We start from the raw sequence: 24389 nt of genomic DNA, 5'->3' as shown, positions 1-24389 counted from the left end.
AAGGAGACCAAATAATTTGCAATATTTGAGAAGTGCTTATATTGAGAAACTTGGTTCTACTTCTTTGGCTTAAGTGTATTAGGAAAGGTTAGATGGTACAGCTTTATTTGTCTATTTTTGGCTGAGTCTCAAGATATTCTAGAATTAGGAAAGGATACCCAGGTACCCTTGACAGGACAGTATTCAAAAGGCATGCCTCCACTGGACTCCCAATTTAAAAAACAAAGCCCTAGCTGCATGATTTTGCTATTCTGATGAATCAGTGCTCTTCTAAAGAAAGGTACAAATAGATGAAAGTTTTATGTTTTGCTTTGTTTTATTTTGTTTGAGTAGATTTTAGCTTTGTCAAAAGAAATAACTATTCTTTCTATTTAGGGAGCATTTCCCTGAGTGTACTTTTAGTTGAAAAGCCAGAGACATAGCAACAATAGATGCAATAGATATCATCTGGTATGGTTAGTGTTTCCAGTGTTGGTATGATTTCTGACTCGCCAGGGTAGAGCCCAGTGGCATTTGGGGTTTGGCACAATTTCTCTAACTAATTTGGAAACGCTTTGCATTCAGACAAAACACAAAATCATGCTTTGTCAAGCACTTTCTCTCTTCACTCTTTAAATTTATTTGTATTTCAAAGGAAATTTAATCCACATGTTTCTGATTGACATACTTAACTCATCAGAAAGTTGCTTGGTAAGAACCATTTGTTGCTCAAAAGGCTTTGGAACTAGCTTTATACATGTTTAAAAGCATTTTCTCTTCTAGAGCATTTTGGGAGCTGTCCATGAAACTCAAAATCGCAAAAGGTCCAGCTCCATTTGGGACTCAGAAGTCCCATGGTTGTAGAAAGTTTGAAATTTGAGAAAATATATTAATCTTGCTTTACTGGCAGGTCTATGCATTTCTTTACACCTAGAAAAAAAAAAACAACTAGGGCTAAACAATAGCCAAAATGAAGTTTCTCACAATAATCTCAAACCACAACAATTCTGGGAAAGGAGATTTGCTTTTATATTCTGAAACACAAAACACCAATAAGGTTGATGATGTTCAGGAGATGAATGACTGTCCTGTGTGCATGTGTGTGTATAAGGAATTATTATTATTACAAATCTCCCACTTCATTATCCCATAAATAAATATCCCTATACTTGATGATGGGACAGATAAGGTGAATAATAATGTATAAGAGCCAGAGGAAGAATGTAGCTGAAGGAGAACTTTGTAAAGAAGGGGGTGGGGGGAACCTGGGGCCAAAACAAAGAACTTGACTCCTGACACATATCATTGCTGTTCTTAAGTCATTTTTCAGTCATGTCCAACTCTTCATGACACTGTTTAAGGTTTTCTTGGCAAAGATACAGAAGTGGTTTGCCACTAAGTTAATAAATATTGGTACATTGGCCAACTTCCACAGCTCTTCTAAGGCTATTAGTGTATCTTCCTTTAAGTGATGTAAGGCATTTACTTTAAGATAACCGAGTATAAATATATAAATACATATATACATATAAATATATATAGACACAAATATATATACTAGATATATATATTAAAATTTTAATTATGGTTATTATTTTCAAAAGTTAGCTCTATCTTCAAAGATGAGTAGAGTTTCAGAATGACTGCTTCCAAAGCAATAAGAAATTCAAGGAAATCAAAATGCTTGCCCATTGCCTGTATTTGAAACTATATCTATGATTTCAGCTAAGATATATTTGGAATATCATAGAACTTAAATTGCAGACATTTTAGCAAAATTTAAGGGGTGCCAAATCTCATGAATTGCAGTTGAGAAATAAAACAACCTATTGTGTACTGTGGACAAACTCTGCAAATTTTTAGCCACTTTATAATATATGTATATTATATATAGAGAGAACTGGATAGATAGATAGATAGATAGATAGATAGATAGATAGATAGATAGATAGATAGATAGATATAGATATAGATATATTATAGAATATAGAGGGTTAGAGGAAAAATATGTATATTTCTTGTATAATTCTCAGTTATAAGTATTTTTTATTTCCTAACTAAAATTTCAAACATAGGCTATTAAATTCTTCAGTTGCCAAATTTGTATAGGCTTATGCATACTATTGGTTTATATCTCAGAAAGGTCCCTTAGAAATAATTCTCCAATGACACTTTAATTACATATAGTTTATAGAAATTGTTCAATGAAACTTCACATTATTCACATTTTTTGGTGAAGGAAGCAGAGAATATAGAGAGAAGGGGTCAATAACTAAGCTAAATTTTCATTTTTATAGCTATTATATATCATCTATGCTTCATTATATCATCTTTACTATACTTGAATACATATAATTAACAATTTTTTTAAATATAAGATTGACAATATTTTTATTTTGTGGCTGAAATAAAATGTTTTGAAGACATACATAAATAAGGATTAGTTATTAAGTATACCTTACATATTAGCTAATATCCAGATGGAAAAATGGAAACATAGAGAAACTAGATGACTTTTTTAGAAGAGGATCCAGTAAAAGGACCATAAAGCTTGAAGGGACAGTCAAGTCATCCAACCTGGCCAACCCCTATTGGCCACAGTGTATCACATCAACAATTATTATACATAAATCACTTTTGAATCATTCAGACACCAAATGTGGACTTCAGGAAAGCAAGACCATTGCATCACTTACCCACATCCTCAATAAGGAAGGAGTGCGTAGCACCATTCACCTTGATGTAGCTAAGATTTTTCAGTGACTTCCCATAGGCAATGTTGTAAAACTCCACAGGTCTAGTGGTTGCCTCTTTGGGTGGTTCCCACGTGACTTTCAGGCCCCTCTTAGTGGACTGCAGTCTCACATTTCTTGGCTTCAGTGGGTGATCAACTATGCAAACAGCGCAACTATCAACTTAGAGTAACAGGAAGTTTGACACAGTGACTATCAATCCGACTAGAAGTACAACTGCCTTCAGAGACCATCACTGGGATAATGATCAATGGTCAGGTACTGTTTACAGCATGTTAACACTAATTTTAGTGCTATTAAATTTAAATTGCCCTGAAACACTTAGGACACCCTTTGTTTAAAATTATACCATTTTGAAAATACCTTTAAAACCAAGGGAGTCAAAGGACTTAAATATAGTAATATTCAGTCATTAATTCTTCCCAAGCACAACAAGAAAACAAAGAAACCCACCAGCATATTGACCTACTGTGGCCACAAGTTTTAACAACAAAAGGAAATCAAAAGAAATTGTACACATTTTCCATCTCTGTGATGAACCTTTTTAAAAAATATATAATAATGAACTAATACTTTTTCACATTGTTTGGCTATGTGTGTATACATATACATAGATAGTATACACACATATACAGACACACTAAGTAAACATTTTACAGTAATCACAGTATTTGAGTGATAAAGCTGGTGGTTAGATTTTTTTTAACCTAAAAGAATAATAATGTCATTCTATTGTGATTAGTAAGGAAAAGATACTGTATTCAAGTTTAAGTCACAGAAATATTTAAAATATTCTTTTTTTTATAAAGAAACCAACTAAGATGCCAACAAGAGCAGCAATGATTCTTCATTTTATACCTGATTTCAAGGTTCAACCCTCTTGACTCTGAAGAAGATAAAAGGATAATTTACAATCATAACTGAATATTGCCCAAATATTAAATTGAAAGCTTCCAAACCATTTCCCAGTAGTTTAAAAATGAGTTTCTAAACATAAATTAATTTTAACAAAATAGTCTATGACTAGATAACTTTTATAACTAGGATACCAGTGGAAATACAGGACATTGAATAGCAAAGTAATACTCCATTAAGTTTCTGGTGGTCTGGATCTGACACTATTCTAAAACATAGCACTCATCAAGGAAAAATTTACACTTAACAATACAGAGTTTTAAATACAAAATTTTAAATTAGTAACATTTAAAAAGATGGGAGGGAAAGGGATTGATATATGATGGTACATACATTATGTTAAGGGTGTAGACATGATTGGGTAATGACATTTAACACCAAATGAGAGGACTGAATTTAATTAGTAAATACTTCTGAAATATACAAACTAAAAAATTCTGATTGTTTTTTCAAAAGTTAGCTCTTTAACTTCAAAAGCTACTAAAGAAAATTCCAAAAATTTGATGATTGTGTATTTGAAGCGTTAGATAAAGAATACCCATTCAATAGACAGCATGAGTTACACTATTGTCCACTTATCAAATCATCTATAAGTATATAGGTTGTTGAGCAAAACAGAGAAAAAAATGGAAATTCATGGGTAATCTTTTTATTTACAGTTGACTTCTATTTTGAAAGTGAAATATTATGCTTTGATCAGAAAAGTTTGCACAGGAAAAGTGATGAAGTTCATCTTTGTAATGAAATGTAAAATGTATACAATTCAAACATAAATGTGAAATCAACACAGCCTATAAACACACAATCTACCTATAAAACAAATGATTTGCCTTTGTTAAAAGGATAATTCATGAATTTGATTTTTTTCCCTCTCTACATAGCGTCTGGCTTTATCTTTCACTGTGTCAACAGTATGCATTATCCAGGTAGATATCTATTCTCAAAAGGTTAGACAAGTCCTACCAAAGTTGTTGAGCCATTTAACATCATTCAAAAATCATCTGGACTACTGATACTGATTAAATAAGAGTAAGAAACAAATCTGGGCCAAATGAAAAATATTGAAGTTTTTCAAAATTGCCTAGTTCTCAAAACCTGAATGCCCCACCTCCTCATTTGATTCTGTTTATCCTAATTCAGAAACAGCCTGATTTTTGCACTTACTAATAAGTAATCAAAGTACCTGATTTTATTTTGAAATGGTGCCACACTGTTCTACTAAAAATTTGACTCAGTCACTACCTTCTTGGAAAAGAAAAGGAAATATTTCCTATTTTCACTCTAAAATAAACACAACAGAATGGATGTCCCTTAATACAACATAAAGCTACTTAATGAAATTTGTCATAAGTGACCTTGCCAGTTACTGCATAAATTAAAAGCTAATCAATTTGGCTAGAATTTACCTAAACCAAACTGTGAAGAAGCTGAAGTCTACTTTTTAGATCCACATCCTTTTTTTTTTCCTGAATCTTTCTCCCCTTTCATATATGGTATCTCTTACATTCCCCTACAGATTCTAAAATTATCCCCTAGTCAGTGTTCAGTGAATTCATTCAGAAAGGTATCTTATAAATTCTTTTACACCAAGATATGCATAACTGATGAGGTTTCCAAGACAACATTCCTAGAGATGTTTGCATTTTACCTGAATAAAAAGCCTTAAACAAAAAGAATGAATCTTTAATGACAAGAGTTGAAACACAAGCATGGATGACAGAAGTAGCAAATCACATCATGAAGACTTCTATAGACTCTCTGTTTATAAAGTCAAAACAAATTTGAGTTTTCTTGTTTCACAAGTCCATGGGACAGTATTTGAATGACATTTTCCCAATGAGGTAAATGAGCAAAGTCTATTGACCATAACTTTTTAAAAAATTATCTTATCAACCTTGATGAGCATCTAAGTGTTTACACATTGGATAGAGCACTGGGATTGGAATCAGGAAGATTCATCTTTCATGAGTTCAACTCTGACCTCTGGAAATTTACTAGATAGGTGACCCTGGGCAAGTCACTTAACCTTGTTTGCCTCAGTTCCTCATCTGTAAAATAAGCTAGAGAAGGAAATGACAAACCACTCTAATATCTGTGCCAAGAAAACCCCAAAATGGGGTCACAAAGAGTTCGACACAACTGAAATGATCCAACAAGAAAAATCAACCCTGATGCTTGAATGTGAAGTCAGACAGGATTCTTATTGAATGTTATCCACACCTAGCCCAACCAGAAAGGAAATGGGAAGGAGCTCAGCAAGAGCCCACATTCCCTCTGGTCCCTTTTATTTCTTCTCAATCCTCTTAGCCTGAGGCAAACTCTTGTCAAAGCAACTGACAACTCCCGTGTGTGAGTACTTAAGGTTACTTACATGGCTCTGGGAGGAAAGCATTTCAGACAGGTGTAGATTTGCCTGATAGGAGATGATTTGACAGAAAATCTGCTTTCACTGCCAGAAGCATGACATTTCCTCTATTTCTCATCTTTATTCTGAAGACCTACATGGCTTTGGTTGGTGAGGTGGGGAGGCAAGGGGGGGGAGGATTTCTAAAAATATAAAATCACACCATGGCAGCCACTAATGCAGTTTGGAGGTTAGCATTGTTGTCATGTTGGGATATCACACAAAGAAAATAATGCATGGATGCCTGGCAAGATAGCATTCAATAAATGCTTGTGGATTTGAATGAACTTGGAAATTTAAAGTAGAATGTCCACTCTAATGTAATTACAGTTGTTTCTCTTCTTTAGAATTAGTTCTGCACATATAACTTTCCTCTGACACTAGCTATGCACAGATGGCATCTGTGAGCTTAACACAATACTCTTAAGACTCATTTTCTTGCAACTGACCTCTTAGCACAGAGATCATGCTGAGGATACAAATAAAAAGCCAATACAATGATTTACCTTAGGGAAGGAGTTCCCACTGAAATCACAAGCAAACAAATATATGTTTTGCTTATCTCAGGCAAATGCTACTGGGAACATCTTTTAACACTCTGATAGCTGACTCTCCAGCAGAAAAAGAACTACAAAAGAGAGAATCTTAAGATGAAATTGGAATCTTTTAACTTGGTATAGAAAAGGATAGGAGATAGCTGAAGAAGGCTGGATTATATGACAGGTTATTGTCTGGAGTTTGGTTACCAGATGTTCTTTTTCTCCAAAAGAAGTGAAATGAGGAAATCAATTTAAGCTGCAGCATAAGGGATTTAGGTTAAATAAAAAGAAGAATTTCCTCCTTGGATCTCTCCCCATCCCCACCCATTTGAGAGAGACATATGCTCAGTTTCTCCAGACAGGGCTGGACTACCAGAAACAGTCTGCTGAGACTCAAGCAACTTCACTTTATCACCATTATTGTTCATTGTGGTTCCTCACAGTCAGTGTTATCCAGACCTTGTAGAGTGTGTGCCCTGCATAAAATGATGGCAGCATAATCCTTTGATGATTTTGCTGACACCTTTGAAAAAAAGATAAGACACTACCCAAGAAATGTTAAGTGTGAAAATCACCAGTCAAATGGTGCCAGGGTCCTGAAGAGGTTATTCCTTCCCTCGTGTGGCCAAAATTTCATCACAGAAGTCAGTTGCTAGTTATTGAAAAACAAGTGTTTTTTTTAATAGAGAGAGAGTTTAAGAAATAAGGTCATTTTATGGTCCTTTAAAAAAAAAAAGGAAGTTGGGCTTTAATTAGCAGTTGCCCAGTGTGCAACCTCTAACTTCCTTTTCCTCTTTTTTCAAATTTGACCCTATAATTAAGCAATTCAACACCACACTGTCCTCTACTCTTGAATGTCTTGCCCCTCTGTATTATTGATACTCATATCAATCAATTAATAAATATTTATTAAACACCTACTATTGTGTCAGGCACTGTGCTGGGGACACAAAAAGAGACAAAAAACACCCTTTGCCCTCAAGGAGCTTATAATCTATCTTGCAACCACACAACCATGCTGACTGAGTCCATTAAAAATTTCTGTTAACTAACCTCAATTGGTCCTTCACGGTAGTAATGCAATATTTTTTTTTACTTCCTCTAAAATGAACCAGTTCAGCTAATCACTGTCCTCTAATCTCAAATGCCTTCACTTACTCATTTGTCCTGCTAGTAATCATGCCTTTCCAAATCCCAAACCTGGATTACTTCCAAGTATCAATCCTACTCTGTTGGTACTCAACAGAATTGGAAGATATCTTGGAACTGTAATGACTATCCAAATCCGCTCTAAACTTTTATTACCTAATCTAAAGTGGGCTTCCATTATACCCAGGCAATTCTTCTATAGCAAGGCAACACTTCTATACCTCCATAATTGATTCTTTACCACCAAAAGCTGTTAATACTATCTTCTTTTTCTAAGCTCCCCACCCCACTGCTTCCCCTACTCTCATGGCTGAGGACTTCACCTCACACCTGCTAAGAGAATAAAGGTCATTTGTCAAAAGCACCCTCTAATAGTCAGTCAATTGATAAACATTTATAAGCACCTACTATATGCCAGACAAACAGTGCAAACTACTGGGGATTCAAAGAAAGGTAAAAGATAATCTCTACTCTCAAAGCACTCACAGCCTAATAGGAGGGAGACAACCCACAGCCATGTACAAAAAAGCTATGTATACAGAAACTAGACATACATGAATAAATATCCTTATACCATTTACCAAAATAAAATCAAAATGGACACATGATCCAGGCATAAAAGTAGATGTCATAAGCAAATTAGAAGAAGGAATATATTATCTATCATGTGGATAGGAGAAGAATTTATGGATAAACAAGAGATAGAGAGCATTTTGGGTGATACAAAATGGATCATTTTGACTACATTAAATCAAAAAGATTTTGTACAGATAAAACTAATGTATCTAAGATTATAAGGAAAACAGAAACTTGGGGGGGGGATTTATCTCTATTTTTTGGTTTATGTTTCTCACAGGTCTCATATCTAAAATATAGAGAGAGGGGAAGGGGGGAAAGGCGGCTTCAACGAGGAGGAGCTGGCCTTTTAAAAGCAGTTTTCTCAGTCTTTCAAGTTGCCTAGCACTGCCCAAGGTGGGGGGGGTGGGGTGAGTGGCCTTTGAGTTATCATTTACTCTAGACTCTAGTAAGTGACTCATGAACTCTCCTACTTAATAATCACTAAAGAGCTGAAGGTTTAGCCACCTTGAGATTGTCCTGAAAACTATGACGTTCCATTCCTTAGAGCTTGCATCAAGACTTCTCTCTCCCTTTCTGAAAGGAACTCAGTAGTCAGAGCTGAAGGAGAGTTTACTGATCCAGTGACCAAGAGCCAGGAGCTGCCCATCCCTATACTAATTTCTTCAGTTTAGAAAACATCACCATTAGAAAAGTTGATCTGAGATCATCTGGCACTTAGACCACAGAATTAAATTAACACTGTAATGGATTCCACTCCAAAGTATGTCTTAAGTTCCCTTTTAGATCAAGGCTGGGCCTGAAGTGAGATATTTGGCTACAAGAGGACCACACTGGCCACAATGATATTCCATTAAACCAGGGAAAACATTTACCCAAAGTCACTGTATTAATAAATAGGCTATATTAAATATGGGATGTGCAAGCAAGGAAACAGGAAAATGCAGAGGAAGGAGAGGTAGGAGACTGAGGCAAAAGAGCTCCCAAGATGAAATTTTATTGACAACTTCTCTTTTTATACTCCTGTTCTCCTTGTGTAGATCTTTTCTCTCCTTTCTAGGGATCCATGAAAACAAAGAAGGCATCTACAAACAAGATTAATTTTCTCAAAATATTCAAAACAAAATTGAACCATTTCTACCAAGTTCCCAATGACCCGGTGGACTTGGAGCCAAGACAGCTTTGGCCTCTGGTGTCTAAGTGTGAACACCATTGTGAATAATAGCTCATTACTCTTAAAAAAACAGGAAAAAGGGGAGAACTCAGGTCCATGGCAGAAACTGGAAGCACTGTAAACGCAGAGTACTTTTCACGTTTTCTGGGGAGAGTAAAGTAAAACCCTTTCCCAGCAGATTTTCCCAAAGATTCCCAACAACTCAGTCATAAAACCTTGGGGGAGTGCAGGGGAGAGAAACCTAGTATTATCTCTACCAAGAGGAATATCTGAGAAGGAAGGAATCAGAGGAAAGTTTCCATTTGAACTTAGAGAATTTGGAAGGGTCTGGGTGTGAAAACCACACTGGTTTGTAGCCCATTTCTATGTCAAATACAAAGGTAAGAGAACTCATCCCTAGGTTAGAGAGGTGAAGCACTTACCAAAACACAGGAGTTGTCATCTTTTGTGGGTGGAATCCAGGGAGGGGCTAATCAAAAGAACTCCTATAAAAAGACTCAATTCTTACAACAACTTAGTTCTAAAATCTTTTGGTGTTGGAGCTCAAGGGAAAGAACAAGCATAATTTATCCTGAGAGGCATACCAGAGGACAGAATCTGAGGCTTAGGAACATGTCAGCCAAAGAATTAATAGAAAAACTCAAGGCAGAACTCACTTGCTCCATCTGTCTGGGCTACTTCACAGACCCAGTGACTGCCAAATGTGGGCATAATTTTTGCAAAGACTGTCTCCTCCAGTGTGATGAGCAAACTGATGTTACACTAACTTGTCCTGAGTGCAGAGATGTCATTAGATATAGTGACACTGTGCTCAACAACAACCTGCAGAATTTGTCCATCACTGGCAAAACTCTGAGACAGCAGTTATTGCTAAGCATGGTACTCCTGACCATCTGTGATCAACATGGAGAAAAAGAAAAGCTCTTTTGTGAGCAAGACCAAAAACTAATTTGTGATTCCTGTTTATTAACCCAAGAGCCACGGATCACCAAGTCCTTCCTTTGCAAATGACTGTGACAAGTACAAGAAGAAACTTCAGGAGACACTGAATGTGTTACAGAAAAAGGAGGAGGAATTGAAAGAGGAAATCAACAAAATGGGAAAAACAGGCATATTTTAAGGAGGATACAGACTTTTATAAAGAGTTAGTTAGATATGAATACAGAAAAATGCATGAGTTCTTATGAAATGAAGAAAATAAACACCTGCAAAAACTGGACCAGGAAATAGAAGACAAACTGGCAAAAGTTGAAACAATTAAGGCCAAACTGTCCCAACAAATTCATCACATGCAACGAAAGATATTACAAATAGAGGAGAGTTTGTACGAGGCACCTTTGAAAATGCTCCAGGATATGACAAGCTACCTAGAATGGAATGAGGAGCTGCGACTTCAAGAAACAGAGACTATTAACCTCACATATACAACTCACCCGATGACTGGTTTAACAGACATTCTGAAGAGCTATCAAATGGCTATCACACTGGATCCTGAAACAGACAGACTTCATATTATTGTGCCTGAACATTTTAAGAGTTTAAAGTATAGGCTTGACCCACGCAACCAGCCTGACAAAGCAAAAACTTGACTATTTTGTTATTATGTTGGAGACTGAGACCGTTACCAGTGGCAAACACTACTGGGAAGTAGATGTGGAAGGTCAGACAGAATGGGTACTTGGAATCTGTGAGGATTTGAATAGTCAGCAAAAGTGGGAATGTCTCCATATTATCTGAAGATGTAAGAGCCATAATAGACTCAAAAGTTAAAAATCAAACACTTTTTTGGATTTCAAATGATTGCTTTTATTCAATACCTCCATATAAGGTGGGCATTTTCCTTGACTATGATGAGGGCAACATTACTTTTTATGATGTTAATGAAAAAAATGTTAGTTTCCCAAATTCAGCTTTTCAAAGGCCTGTTTGCCCTTTCTTCTCTACTTCTCTTGTTAATTGTGGAAGGAAATTAGACTGACAGTTTGTGGGGGAAGGGGCCAACTGGCAGTGGCAGTTGGGTCTTGTGACTAGCACTTCCTTCCTGCTGTGTGGGTCTTGCTGCCTGGTGTTAGAGGAGAGAGGAGCTTGTTCAGCCTGTCTGGAGTGGCATGCTCTTCTTGGTTCAGCCTGAAGATTCAAGCCCAATCTCTTCTTAAGGTCAGATTTGTTCTTGTTTGCTTTCTGTCTACTGCTAAGATTCTGAATTATACAAACTGGACTGATATAGAGGAGACAGAAGTGGGGAAACCCTCCTCCAGCCTCTAGGGCCTGGCCCTATACTCTGAAAAACTCCAATTCCAACTGGATTATTAAACTTTATATTATTTGAATTCGCAGTCAGATAAGTGGACTATCTTTTCTGGTCATAGAGGGGGCTGAACTTCAGTTTCAGTCATTCAAAGACAAACAGACCTCATTGGACCCCTTCTGTTTCCTCTCAGCAGGGGGCATCTCCCTCCCTTGCCTCACCAAGCAGTGTTCCCTCTCTCCCCTTAACTCCTCCTTACCCTCATACAAACCTTCCTTTATTCCCCATTTTTCCAATCCTATTTTGTTTCCCAATAAATATTACATAATAAAGGAAGTACCTCTTAATCACCCATTTTACCTACCCCAGCAACAGCCAGAAGACACATGCTACTTACTATCAGAAACTGAATGAGAAATAAATGAAATGGCAATGAACACGTCTTTCTATTAATTTGAATTTGTTGAAATGATGATTTTCACACCCAATGAAAATAAAGCCTATTTTGTTCAAAAATAAAATAAAATAAAATAAAATATAGAGAGAACTTTGTCAAATTTATAAGAATATGAACCATTCTCCAGCTGCTAAATGGCCAAAAGATATGAACAGAGAGTTTTTGGATGAAGAAATCATAACTACACATAATTATATGAAAAAATGCTCTAAATCATTATTGATTATTAGATTGGCTAAAATAATATGAACAGAGAGTTTTTGGATGAAGAAATCATAACTACACATAATTATATGAAAAAATGCTCTAAATTATTATTGATTATTAGATTGGCTAAAATAATAAAGGGCAAAATGATACTTGAAGAGGATGTGGAAAATGGAGACACTAATACTCTGTTGGTGGAACTGTGAAATGATGCAACCTTTTTGGAGAGCAATCTAGAGTTATACTCAAAGAGTTATAAAATTGTATATACCTTTTGACTTGGCAACACCACTATTAACTTTACTTCCTAAGATTATCAAGGAAAAAGGAAAAGAACTTATATGATCTAAAATGTTATAGCAGTTCTCTTTGTGGTGGCAAAGAGCTAGAAACTGAGAAGATGTCCATCATTACAGAATGGCTAAATAAGGTGAGGCATGTGAGTGTGATGGAATGCTACTGAGCCATAAGAGGAGGAGGAGGAGGAGAAGAAAAAAAAAGAGGAGGAGGAGAAGAAGATGACAAATATGTGTGTTGGGGGGGGGTAGAGTCCTCTTATGAAGGACTTTGAATATTAAACAGAGGGTTTTATATTTGACCCTGGAAGAGTACTTATTCCAGAGTATCCCTTCCTGTGCTTCAGTTTTCTCATCTATAAATGAAGGAGACTGGATAACATAGACTCTGAGGTCTGACTGAGATCTAGTTTTTCACAGTATGTACCCATATGCCCTACTGAACACCACTTTCAGAAAAAGAGAAAAGTCTTACATAGAACCCAGTGCTGATTAATAGATAGCGAGTCTCCCATTCTTAGCCTCTCCCATACCTATACATAGGGTTGACTATATGGAGCAGGCCTGAAGTCAAGAAGACTTGAGTTCAAATCCAGTCTCAGACACTAGCTGTATGACCCTGAACAAATCAACTAATAAGGCTTGCCTCAGTTTTCTCACCTGTAAAATGAGTTGGAGAAGGAAACAGAAAATCATTCCAGCATCTTTGCCAAAAAAACTCCAAATGAGTTACAAGGAATTGGATACAACTGAAATGACTGAATGACAACACACACACACATACACACACACACACAATTGTCATTTTGAGGAAAAGAATTCAAGACTGTCACAAACAGAAAATCAGGTGTATTATGCCTTCACTGGCACCCACAATTTTTCTTCCATCATACATGTTCCAGCATGTTTCTTCTCTGCTATCTATTTGTCAGCAAGGACCATTTTGACTTTTTTAACTGTGTCCAATTCTAGAACACCCCAAAGTAATATTAAGGTATTCTTCAAGTTCTCAAACCTAAAGAAAATCATTCCCATTTTACCCTCTTATCCCACAATGGAAGTAAGCTCTTATTTTAGAACTCAATTTCAAAAGCTTCACCTTTTTTTAAATCTGGACCTGTGATTTTATTGATGTAGGGAACTCCTGATGAGGAAACTCTCTCTACTGTTCTCTACCTTTATAGCACCTGGTCTACAACGTTAGGCTTAGGGGGTTGTCTGGGAAATGGAGAGGTGAAGAATGTGCCCAGGGTTACACAATGTTATGTTTCTGGGCAGGATTTGAATTCAAATTTTCCCAATTCCCTGGATGTCTGTCTACTGACTCTGATTACAACAATGAAAATGATGATGATGATGATGATAACTGATTTATATAGTAAGTACTATATTCCGGGAACTTTGCTTCAAATAGATTACACATGTATTCTGTATCATATTCATGAATACATGTTATCCCCTTCCCAGTATTGTTTAGCTGTTTCAATTGTGTCTGACTCTTCAAGTTTTCTTGGCAAAGATCTTGGAGTGGCTTATTGCCATTTCCTGCTCCAGATCATTTTACATAAGGAGAAACTGAGGCAAATGGGGTTAAGTAATTTGTCCAGGGTCCAAAGCTAGTGGTGTCTGAAGCTGAATTTGAACTTCTTCCTGACTTCAGGCCTGACACGCTACTTACCACCTAGGTGATTCCCATTCATCTAAAAGACAGTCCTTTTTCCTTTTGTCCTGACCTATCCCACACACTTTCCCAAAGAGTTTTCCCCCAGGAATCTAAAAAGAGTTTTGGAGAAAAATATTATTCTTAATAATTCTAGAAAATCTAAAAATGTTTTTAATATGCTTCCACAATAGGAACTATTGTTATCATGCCTCTCCCATCCTATAACAATATAGATGATTTTTTAAACCAAGCTCTAGTTCTTCACATATATCCCCTAAAGACATTCACCTTATTACATTAGGATCATTATTCTAGCCTACCAGGATTCAGATCCCACCTGTGATCCAAACATCCAATCTCAGTTTCAAGTCTTCTGCATATTTGATAAACATGCCATTATCTATGCTTTCATCTAATTCATTGATACAGATTTTGACCAGCAGAGGACCAAAGACATTTCTCTTCGATGAATTTAATCATATAAGATTCTTTCCAGTATTTTAGACTGTCAAGATCTTGACCAACAAGATCAACAAGAACAAAAGGAAAAGGGGCTGCTTATTATTAGGTGAATGGAAATCAGCAAGGTAGTGCAATGGGTAGAGTACCAGGTCTGAAGTAAAGAAGACCTAAGTTCAAATTTGGCCTCAGTATATTCGTATATTTGATAGGTATATTATCTATAACTATACATAAGCACAGTTCCTGAGATTCTTCAAAGGAGACCTTCTTCAAGGTTACATAGGAACTATTAATTATGACTCCAGCCAATCCATCAATTTTAAATACACAGAATTGTGTTATCATCTAGCCCACCTATGTCCATATTCTCCACAAAAACTGTATGTAAATAACTTTTTTCTAAAGCTTTGATAAAAAAAAAAATCTAGGTAAATGATACACATGCCATTCCCCTTATCTGCTAGTCCTTTATCTTTCAAATGTGAAAGCAATGGCTCAGAAAAGTGAGATGATTTTGCCTAAGGACAAAGAGCTAGTTAGTAGCAGAATTTAAAATCAGAACATGTCTTCATATAGCCAGTCTAGTACTCTTCTTACTATGCCACAGTACCTATCTCTTATTAACAAATTTTATCAAATTTCTTAAATCATTCAAACTTAATCATTTAATTTTCTTAGTCATATGATATATTATATGTATCATATATTTATATAAATATATCTAAATTAATAAATAATATAGGTTAATTATAACCAATAAAAATAATAACTAGTTTTATATAAGATGTGAAGGTTTGCCAAGTAACTTCTTTCCTCCAAGCACAACATGAAGTTGTTACTGAAATTATTATTTCTATTTTATGGAGAAGTGAAAAACTGAGACTCAAAGAGGTTATTACTTGCCCAAAGTCAAAACCAGAACCCAACAATCACTTGCCCACAAATCTGCTGTTCATTCCAATAAACCTTGCTGTTTCCTAATACCAACTTCGAATTTAAAAATCTGATTGTTTTAAACAAGTTTGAAAAGTGGGTTATTATAAATTTTAATTTTATACATCTGAGATCTCAAAGCACTTTCTTGCACCACATACTATTTCTTCAGTTCTAATGGCCCAACAGAGTCATAAAAAATAGCAAGCAGATATTTGTAAGGAAGTGATAAAAAAGAGGGTGAGGGGTTCCTGTTATAGTGAAAAATGTTTTTAAATCCATTCTTCTGGAGATTATCCAAAACTATTGAAAATGTTTATAAAATTTAAGCCCTTGATTTTTTTCTGAATCTCAAACCTTATTAAGTTTCATACCTGCATATATTAATGCCCCCTTTCTTAGTCAAAATAAAATAGAGATCTAGATGTCTAGCCAATAAAAGCCAGAAGGAACCTTAGAGTCTGCAGATTCCACATGAAGAAACTGAGTCTGAAAGATATCAGTGATTTCCCCAGTGCCACACACCTTAATGAGTTACAGAAATGGAACTCCAGGGTAGGTCTTCTGACTACCAGTCTAGCTCTTTTTCTCCCTTCTCTAAAATAGAAAGAAATCCAGTTCAAAAGCTAAAATTATCCTCCATTATCCTTCTAAATTTGATTCACTAGATAATGCCTCCTCAGTCCTACCCTTTCACCTTTAGTTCCAGACATTAAAAATCATTCTAGAGCCCTGTCTAGCTTTTCAACTCAAATCTGCAATATAATGCTTGTTCTTCCAAAGAATTCAAATTTAATTCTCTAGGGGCTTTAATAAACTAGATTTTATCAAGTTTGCCAACACAGGCACACCCATCTACACAAGACAAGGAGGGTGGACACCAGAATAAAGCTTTTTTTTTTTAAGTGATTATCCCTGTAAATCTTCTCCTTTCTATCAGATGCTTTAACTGCAACCATTGTAACCCACTAACTCAACAACAAATATACTACAATCAATTTTAATCCCTCAATTTTGAAAATAACTAAAGAAATGTAAGATCTTTTTGCCATAAAATTTTCTTTTAAAATTTCCAAGTTCAAGTAGTTCTCTTAAATGTATGAGGGATTATTTTTTTAATGCAGTAAAGAAAGGTCTCCATGTTTATGTAAGGACTTTCTATTTCATCTCCACTCAAAGTGCAAGTTTAACTTTCCACCAGAACCTGCCAAAAATTTCCCAGACTGTGAAATGAAGAAAACATAGATTCCAGCATAATCACACTTTTTCAACAAAGAAAATCAATAGGCCAGTCAGAAAAGGCTCCTCTGAACTATAAGTCCCTCATTATTAGGGAGAAAAAACAAATCTGTAAATGTGATCCGAAATGAATGCCAAATACACAGAAAGAGAATAATTCAGTTAATTGTTATCCTCAGGATACCACACCTTCAGGAATTCAGGACCATCCAGATGTTTGGCACCATGAGGCCAAAACCCAGAATGATTGACTGCTGTTTTTCATGAAGCTCATCTCACAAAGGGTTTTTGTCCTTTTGTAGATACAGCCTTGATCTTTATTCAGTGTCAGCAAGCTCCCTGGTCATGCAATTGTGTAAGATATTCATGAAATCAAAGGTTATAGGGCTGCAAACACATGCAACTATAGAAAGTACTAAAAACACTCAAAATATGACATAGTTTTTAACCCAGAAGTCTGACATTCTGTAAACATTTGTTCATTCAGCAGATATTTATTGAGCATTACTGAGTTTTTGAATGTGTCTATTATATATATAATTGTGGGGTTATTTAGTTGGAATATGGGATGGAGAAACCTGGGTCCGTGAAATAATGCGCCGAAACCTTCCAAAGGAAACAGAAACTCTCCACAAACTTTTGAAGAATTTGAATTGAAAATGATCAAAAAGATGGAAGCCTTCTGGCAAGAAAAGTGGGAATTAATGCAAAAGAATTTCACGCAACTACAAAACCAGTTTGACCAAACTGAAAAGGAAAACCAGGCTTTAAAGGTCAGAATTAGGCAACTGGAAGACAACGAGCAGGTAAAAGAGCAAGAATCAATAAAGCAAACCCAAAAGATCAAGAAATTAGAAGAGAACATAAAATATCTCACAGACAAGGTGACAGACTTGGAAAATAGAGGAAGAAGAGATAATTTAAGAATAATTGGACGACCAGAAAATCCAGAAATAAACAGCAAACTCGACATCGTAAAACAAGATATAATCAAAGAAAATTGCCCAGAGATTCTAGAACAAGGGGGCAATACAGCCACTGAAAGAGCTCGCAGAACACCCTCTACACTGAATCCCCAAAAGACAACTCCCAGGAATGTAATTGCCAAATTCCAAAGCTTTCGAGCAAAAGAAAAAATCCTACAAGAAGCCAGAAAAAGACAATTTAGATATAAAGGAATTCCAATCAGGGTCACACAAGACCTTGCAAGTTCCACTCTGAATGATCTTAAGGCATAGAACATGATTTTCAGAAAGGCAAGAGAGCTGGGTCTTCAACCAAGAATCATCTATCCAGCAAAACTGACTATATACTTCCAAGGGAAAGTATGGGCATTCAACAAAATAGAAGATTTCCAAGTTTTTGTAAAGAAAAGACCAGAGCTCTGTGGAAAGTTGGATGTCGAAAAACAAAGAGCATGGAATACATGAAAAGGTAAATATGATGGAAAGGGAAAAGGAGAAAATTGTTATCTTTTCATTTATTCAAACTCTCTTCTATAAGGACTACATTTATATCAATCTATATATATATTAATATGTGGAAAATGTAATGTGTAAATAGGGGGGAAAGAAAAATCAAATAGAATAATCTTTCTCACACAAAGATTCACACGGGAAGGGGAGGGGAAGAAAACTCCTATAAGAAGGAGAGGAAGGGAGTTTTTACTTAAACCTTACCCTCAGGGAAATCAACTCTGAGAGGGGAAAACATCCAGATCCATTGGGATCTTGAATTCTATCTTACCCAACAAGGGTAGGGAGAAGGGAAAACCAAGGGGGGGACGGGGGGAGGGAAAACAAAAGGGGAGGGAAGAAGAGGGGGGTGGGGGAGGGAACAAAAAGGGAGGGGCTAGAAAAGGAAACATATCAAGGGAGGGGACAAGGGGGACTGATTTAAAGTAAATCACTGGATTAAAAGGTTAGAGCTAAAGAAGAAAGGTTAGAATTAGGGAAGGATATCAAAATGCCAGAGAATTCACAAGTCACAATCAGAACTTTGAACGTGAATGGGATGAACTCACCCATAAAATGGGATGAATAGCAGAATGGGTTAGAATCCAAAACCCTACCATATGTTGTCTTCAAGAAACACACATGAGGCGGGTAGATACCCACAAGATCAGAATTAAAGGATGGAGTAAGATCTTCTGGGCCTCAACTGACAGAAAGAAGACAGGAGTGGTAATCATGATATCTGATAAAGCCAAAGCAAAAATAGACCTGATCAAAAGGGACAGGGAAGATAATCATATTTTGTTAAAGGGACTTTAGATAATGAGGAAATATCACTAATCAACATGTATGCACCAAATAATATAGCACCCAAATTTCTAATGGAAAAACTAGGAGAATTGAAGGAGGAAATAGACAGTAAAACAATATTAGTGGAAGATTTGAACCAACCATTATCAAATTTAGATAAATCAAATCAAAAAATAAATAAGAAAGAGGTAAAAGAAATGAATGAAATCTTAGAAAAATTAGAGTTAATAGACATATGGAGAAAAATAAATAGGGATAAAAAGGAATACATCTTCTTCTCAGCACCACATGGCACATTCACAAAGATTGACCATACACTAGGTCACAGAAACATGGCATACAAATGCAGAAAAGCAGAAATAATAAATGCAGCCTTTTCAGATCACAAGGCAATAAAAATAATGATCAGTAACGATACGTGGAAAACCAAATCAAAAATTAATTGGAAATTAAACAATATGATACTCCAAAATCGTTTAGTTAGAGAAGAAATCACAGAAACAATTAATAATTTCATCAAGGAAAATGACAACGGCGAGACATCCTTTCAAACCTTTTGGGATGTAGCCAAAGTGGTAATCAGAGGTAAATTCATATCCCTGAGTGCATATATTAACAAACTAGGGAGAGCAGAAATCAATCAATTGGAAATGCAAATAAAAACACTCGAAAGTGATCAAATTAAAACCCCCCAGCAGAAAACCAAACTAGAAATCCTAAAAATTAAGGGAGAAATTAATAAAATAGAAAGTGATAGAACCATTGATTTAATAAATAAGACTAGAAGCTGGAACTTTGAAAAAACAAACAAAATAGACAAAGTACTGGTCAATCTAATTAAAAAAAGGAAAGAAGAAAAGCAAATTAACAGCATCAAAGATGAAAAGGGGAACATCATCTCCAATGAATAGGAAATAAAGGCAATCATTAAAAATTACTTTGCCCAATTATATGGCAATAAATACAGCAATCTAGGCAATATGGATGAATATATACAAAAATACAAACTGCCTAGACTAACAGAAGAAGAAATAGAATTCTTAAATAATCCCTTATCAGAAAATGAAATCCAACAGGCCATCAAAGAAATCCCTAAGAAAAAATCCCCAGGGCCCGACGGATTCACAAGTGAATTCTATCAAACATTCAGAGAACAGTTAATCCCAATACTATACAAACTATTTGACATAATAAGCAAAGAGGGAATTCTACCAAACTCCTTTTATGACACAAACATGGTACTGATTCCAAAGCCAGGCAGGTCAAAAACAGAGAAAGAAAACTATAGACCGATCTCCTTAATGAACATAAATGCAAAAATCTTAAATAGGATACTAGCAAAAAGACACCAGCAAGTCATGACAAGGGTTTTTCACTATGATCAGGTGGGATTTATACCAGGAATGGAAGGATGGTTCAATATTAGGAAAACCATCCACATAATTGACCATATCAACAAGCAAACCAACAAAAATCACATGATTATTTCAATAGACGCAGAAAAAGCCTTTGATAAAATACAACATCCATTCCTATTGAAAACACTAGAAAGCATAGGAATAGGAGGGTCATTCCTAAAATAATAAATAGTATATATCTAAAACCATCAGCCAATATCATCTGCAATGGGGATAAACTAAATGCATTCCCAATAAGATCAGGAGTGAAACAAGGATGCCCATTATCACCTCTACTATTTGACATTGTACTAGAAACACTAGCAGTAGCAATTAGAGAAGAAAAAGAAATTGAAGGCATCAAAATAGGCAAGGAGGAGACTAAGCTATCGCTCTTTGCAGATGACATGATGGTCTACTTAAAGAATCCTAGAGATTCAACCAAAAAGCTAATTGAAATAATCAACAACTTTAGCAAAGTTGCAGGATACAAAATAAACCCGCATAAGTCATCAGCATTTCTATACATCTCCAACATAGTTCAGCAGCAAAAACTAGAAAGAGAAATCCCATTCAAAATCACCTCAGACAAAATAAAATACCTAGGAATCTATCTCCCGAGACAAACATAGGAACTATATGAACACAACTACAAAACACTCTCCACACAACTAAAACTAGACTTGAGCAATTGGAAAAACATTAACTGCTCATGGGTAGTATGAGCCAATATAGTAAAAATGACCATCCTACCCAAACTTATCTATCTATTTAATGCCATACCCATAGAACTTCCAAAAAATTTCTTTACTGATTTAGAAAAAAACATAACAAAGTTCATTTGGAATAACAAAGGATCAAGGATATCCAGGGAAATAATGAAAAAAAAATACAAAGGAAGGGGGCCTTGCAGTCCCAGATCTCAAACTATATTACAAAGCAGCAGTCATCAAAACAATTTGGTACTAGCTAAGAGACAGAAAGGAGGATCAGTGGAATAGACTTGGGGCAAGTGACCTCAGCCAGACAGTATACGATAAACCCAAAGATCCCAGGTCTTGGGACAAAAATCCACTATTCAATAAGAACTGCTGGGAAAATTGGAAGACAGTGTGGGAGAGATTAGGAATTGATCAACACCTGACACCCTACACCAAGATAAATTCAAAATGGGTGAAAGACTTAAACATAAAGAAGGAAACCATAAGTAAATTAGGTAAACACAGAATAGTATACATGTCAGACCTTTGGGAGGGGAAAGACTTTAAAACCAAGCAAGACATAGAAAGAATCACAAAATGTAAAATAAATAATTTCGACTACATCAAATTAAAAGGCTTTTGTACAAACAAAACCAATGTAACTAAAATCAGAAGGAAAACAACAAATTGGGAAAAAATCTTCATAAAAACCTCTGACAAAGGTTTAATTACTCAAATTTATAAAGAGCTAAATCAATTGTACAAAAAATCAAGCCATTCCCCAATTGATAAATGGGCAAGGGACATGGATAGGCAGTTTTCAGAAAAAGAAATCAAAACTATTTTAATAAGCACATGAAGAAGTGTTCTAAATCTCTCATAATCAGAGAGATGCAAATCAAAACAACTCTGAGGTATCACCTCACACCTAGCAGATTGGCTAACATGACAGATATGGAAAGTAATGAATGCTGGAGGGGATGTGGCAAAGTAGGGACATTAATTCATTGCTGGTGGAGTTGTGAACTGATCCAGCCATTCTGGAGGGCAATTTGGAACTATGCACAAAGGGCAATAAAAGAATGTCTACCCTTTGATCCAGCCATAGCACTGCTGGGTCTGTACCCCAAAGAGATAATGGACAAAAAGACTTGTACAAAAATATTCATAGCTGCGCTCTTTGTGGTGGCCAAAAATTGGAAAACGAGGGGATGCCCATCAATTGGGGAATGGCTGAACAAATTGTGGTATATGTTGGTGATGGAATATTATTGTGCAAAAAGGAATAATAAAGTGGAGGAATTCCATGGAGACTGGAGCGACCTCCAGGAAGTGATGCAGAGTGAGAGGAGCAGAACCAGGAGAACATTGTACACAGAGACAAACACACTGTGGTATAATCAAACGTAATGGACTTCTCCATTAGTGGCAGTGTAATGTCCCTGAACAATCTGCAGGGATCTAGGAGAAAAAACACTATCCATAAGCAGAGGACAAACTGAGGGAGTAGAAACACGAGGAAAAGCAACTGCCTGACTACAATGGCTGAGGGGACATGACAGAGGAGAGACTCTAAACAAACACTCTAATGCAAATACTAACAACATGACAATGGGTTCAAATCAAGAACACATGTGATACCCAGTGGAATCACGCGTCAGCTATGGGGGGTGGGGGGGAGGAAAAGAAAATGATCTTTGTCTTTAATGAATAATGCTTGGAAATGATCAAATAAAATACTATTAAAAAAAAAAGAAATTCAATCAGCCAGGAAACTGTGAACTCTTTTGATGAAAATTCACACCTCCAGAAGGTGAGAATTCTCCTTGGGTGAGTGTTGGGCAATTTGGAAGTTGTGATTGGCCCCTGTGAAAAGGGGAAGGGACAAGAAGACACTATAAATGGTCCTGAATTTCTGGGGCTAGAAGTTCAACTTCAAGAAGGAAGTCAGCTTCAAGAAGAAGGTGAGCTCGAAGAAGAAAATTGGCCTCAGGAGTCACCTCTAGCTCAAGTCATTGTTTTGACCTGTCTCTTGGAGGAAACTTGGATGAGTGGATAGCTGATTTTCCCTTACTATCTTCTGGAGAGAGTTTAATTCTGCTAGAAGGTCAACAAGTCCTGCCTAAGTTGGGCACTGGAACAATATTTAATTATATAGGCTAATGCCTTCTCTACCTTTTTGTATGTCTCTGCTTTCACTCTTTCCGTAAATAAAAAATATTAAAATCATTTCGATTTTGAACAATAAAAAAAAAAGACTCTTTGGTCTCCAATGCCATTCTCAAACTTTCTCTTTATTGCTATAATTTAGCAATTTCACCTCTTTTCAGATTCACTTGGGTAATGCCAATCAATCAATCAATAAACATTTATTAAATGCTAAGTTCTAGGGATACAAGAAAAGCAAAACCAGTCCCTACCCTCAAGCAGCTCACATTCTAATACCACAAAATTAGGCTGCTCACACATTCAGAACCAAAGGAGATACAGATCTGACTCAGGCACATCTTATAGATTTATCAGTTTTGATGTCACAGGAAAGTAGGTGCCAATTAGGTAGAAAGTTAGAAGACTCCGTTGAGGAAAATTACAGATATATACCTAAAGCAAGAAGGAATGGAGTCCAGAAAAGAGATAATATAGGAGGTAGGAAGTAGGGGCAAGTCAAGATCAAAAGTACCGGTATCAGAGGTGGGTAGCTGCCCCTTCCCCTTGCCTTGAGGTTTTTGGGCCTCTCACAGTTTGCCACTTTGTACTAGAATCAGCAAAAGCAAATGTAATATGACAGAAGCAGCTTGGTCAGGCCTGGATTCAAATTTGGCCTCAGACATAACCTAGCTGTATGACCCCGTATAAGTCACATGACCCTGATTGCCTAGCCCTTGCTGCTCTTACATCTTAGAATTAATAATAAGATAGAAGACGCAGGGGGAGGGGGGGGGGGAGAAGTAATGTGACAAAAACCACATTCATCAACTAAAAATCCAAACAACTTATCTCCTCAAGAACTATTTGAGGAAAATTACCTGAAGA

At 36.1% G+C, this 24389-nt stretch overlaps 1 protein-coding gene across 6 annotated transcripts in view; it reads right to left on the bottom strand.

Annotated features, from left to right (window-relative positions):
- The window catches only part of FNDC1 (fibronectin type III domain containing 1), a 115192-nt gene that overhangs the window by 74715 nt on the left and 16088 nt on the right, over nt 1-24389 (bottom strand). For 4 of the 6 annotated variants that reach the window (XM_056819007.1, XM_056819006.1, XM_007484844.2 and 1 more), the window contains one exon: nt 2676-2870. The exons of the other annotated variants lie outside the window; for them this stretch is intronic. In XM_056819007.1, coding sequence (XP_056674985.1) covers nt 2676-2870 — 195 coding nt within the window. The remainder of the gene's footprint in view (nt 1-2675; nt 2871-24389) is intronic. 6 annotated transcript variants of the gene reach the window in all.

Source organism: Monodelphis domestica, chromosome 2 (assembly GCF_027887165.1).
Source record: "Monodelphis domestica isolate mMonDom1 chromosome 2, mMonDom1.pri, whole genome shotgun sequence".
In the NCBI taxonomy this organism is placed as follows: Eukaryota; Metazoa; Chordata; class Mammalia; order Didelphimorphia; family Didelphidae; genus Monodelphis; species Monodelphis domestica.
The sequence above is the reverse complement of the archived record's forward strand: the minus strand, read 5'-3'. Positions and strand labels throughout refer to the sequence as shown.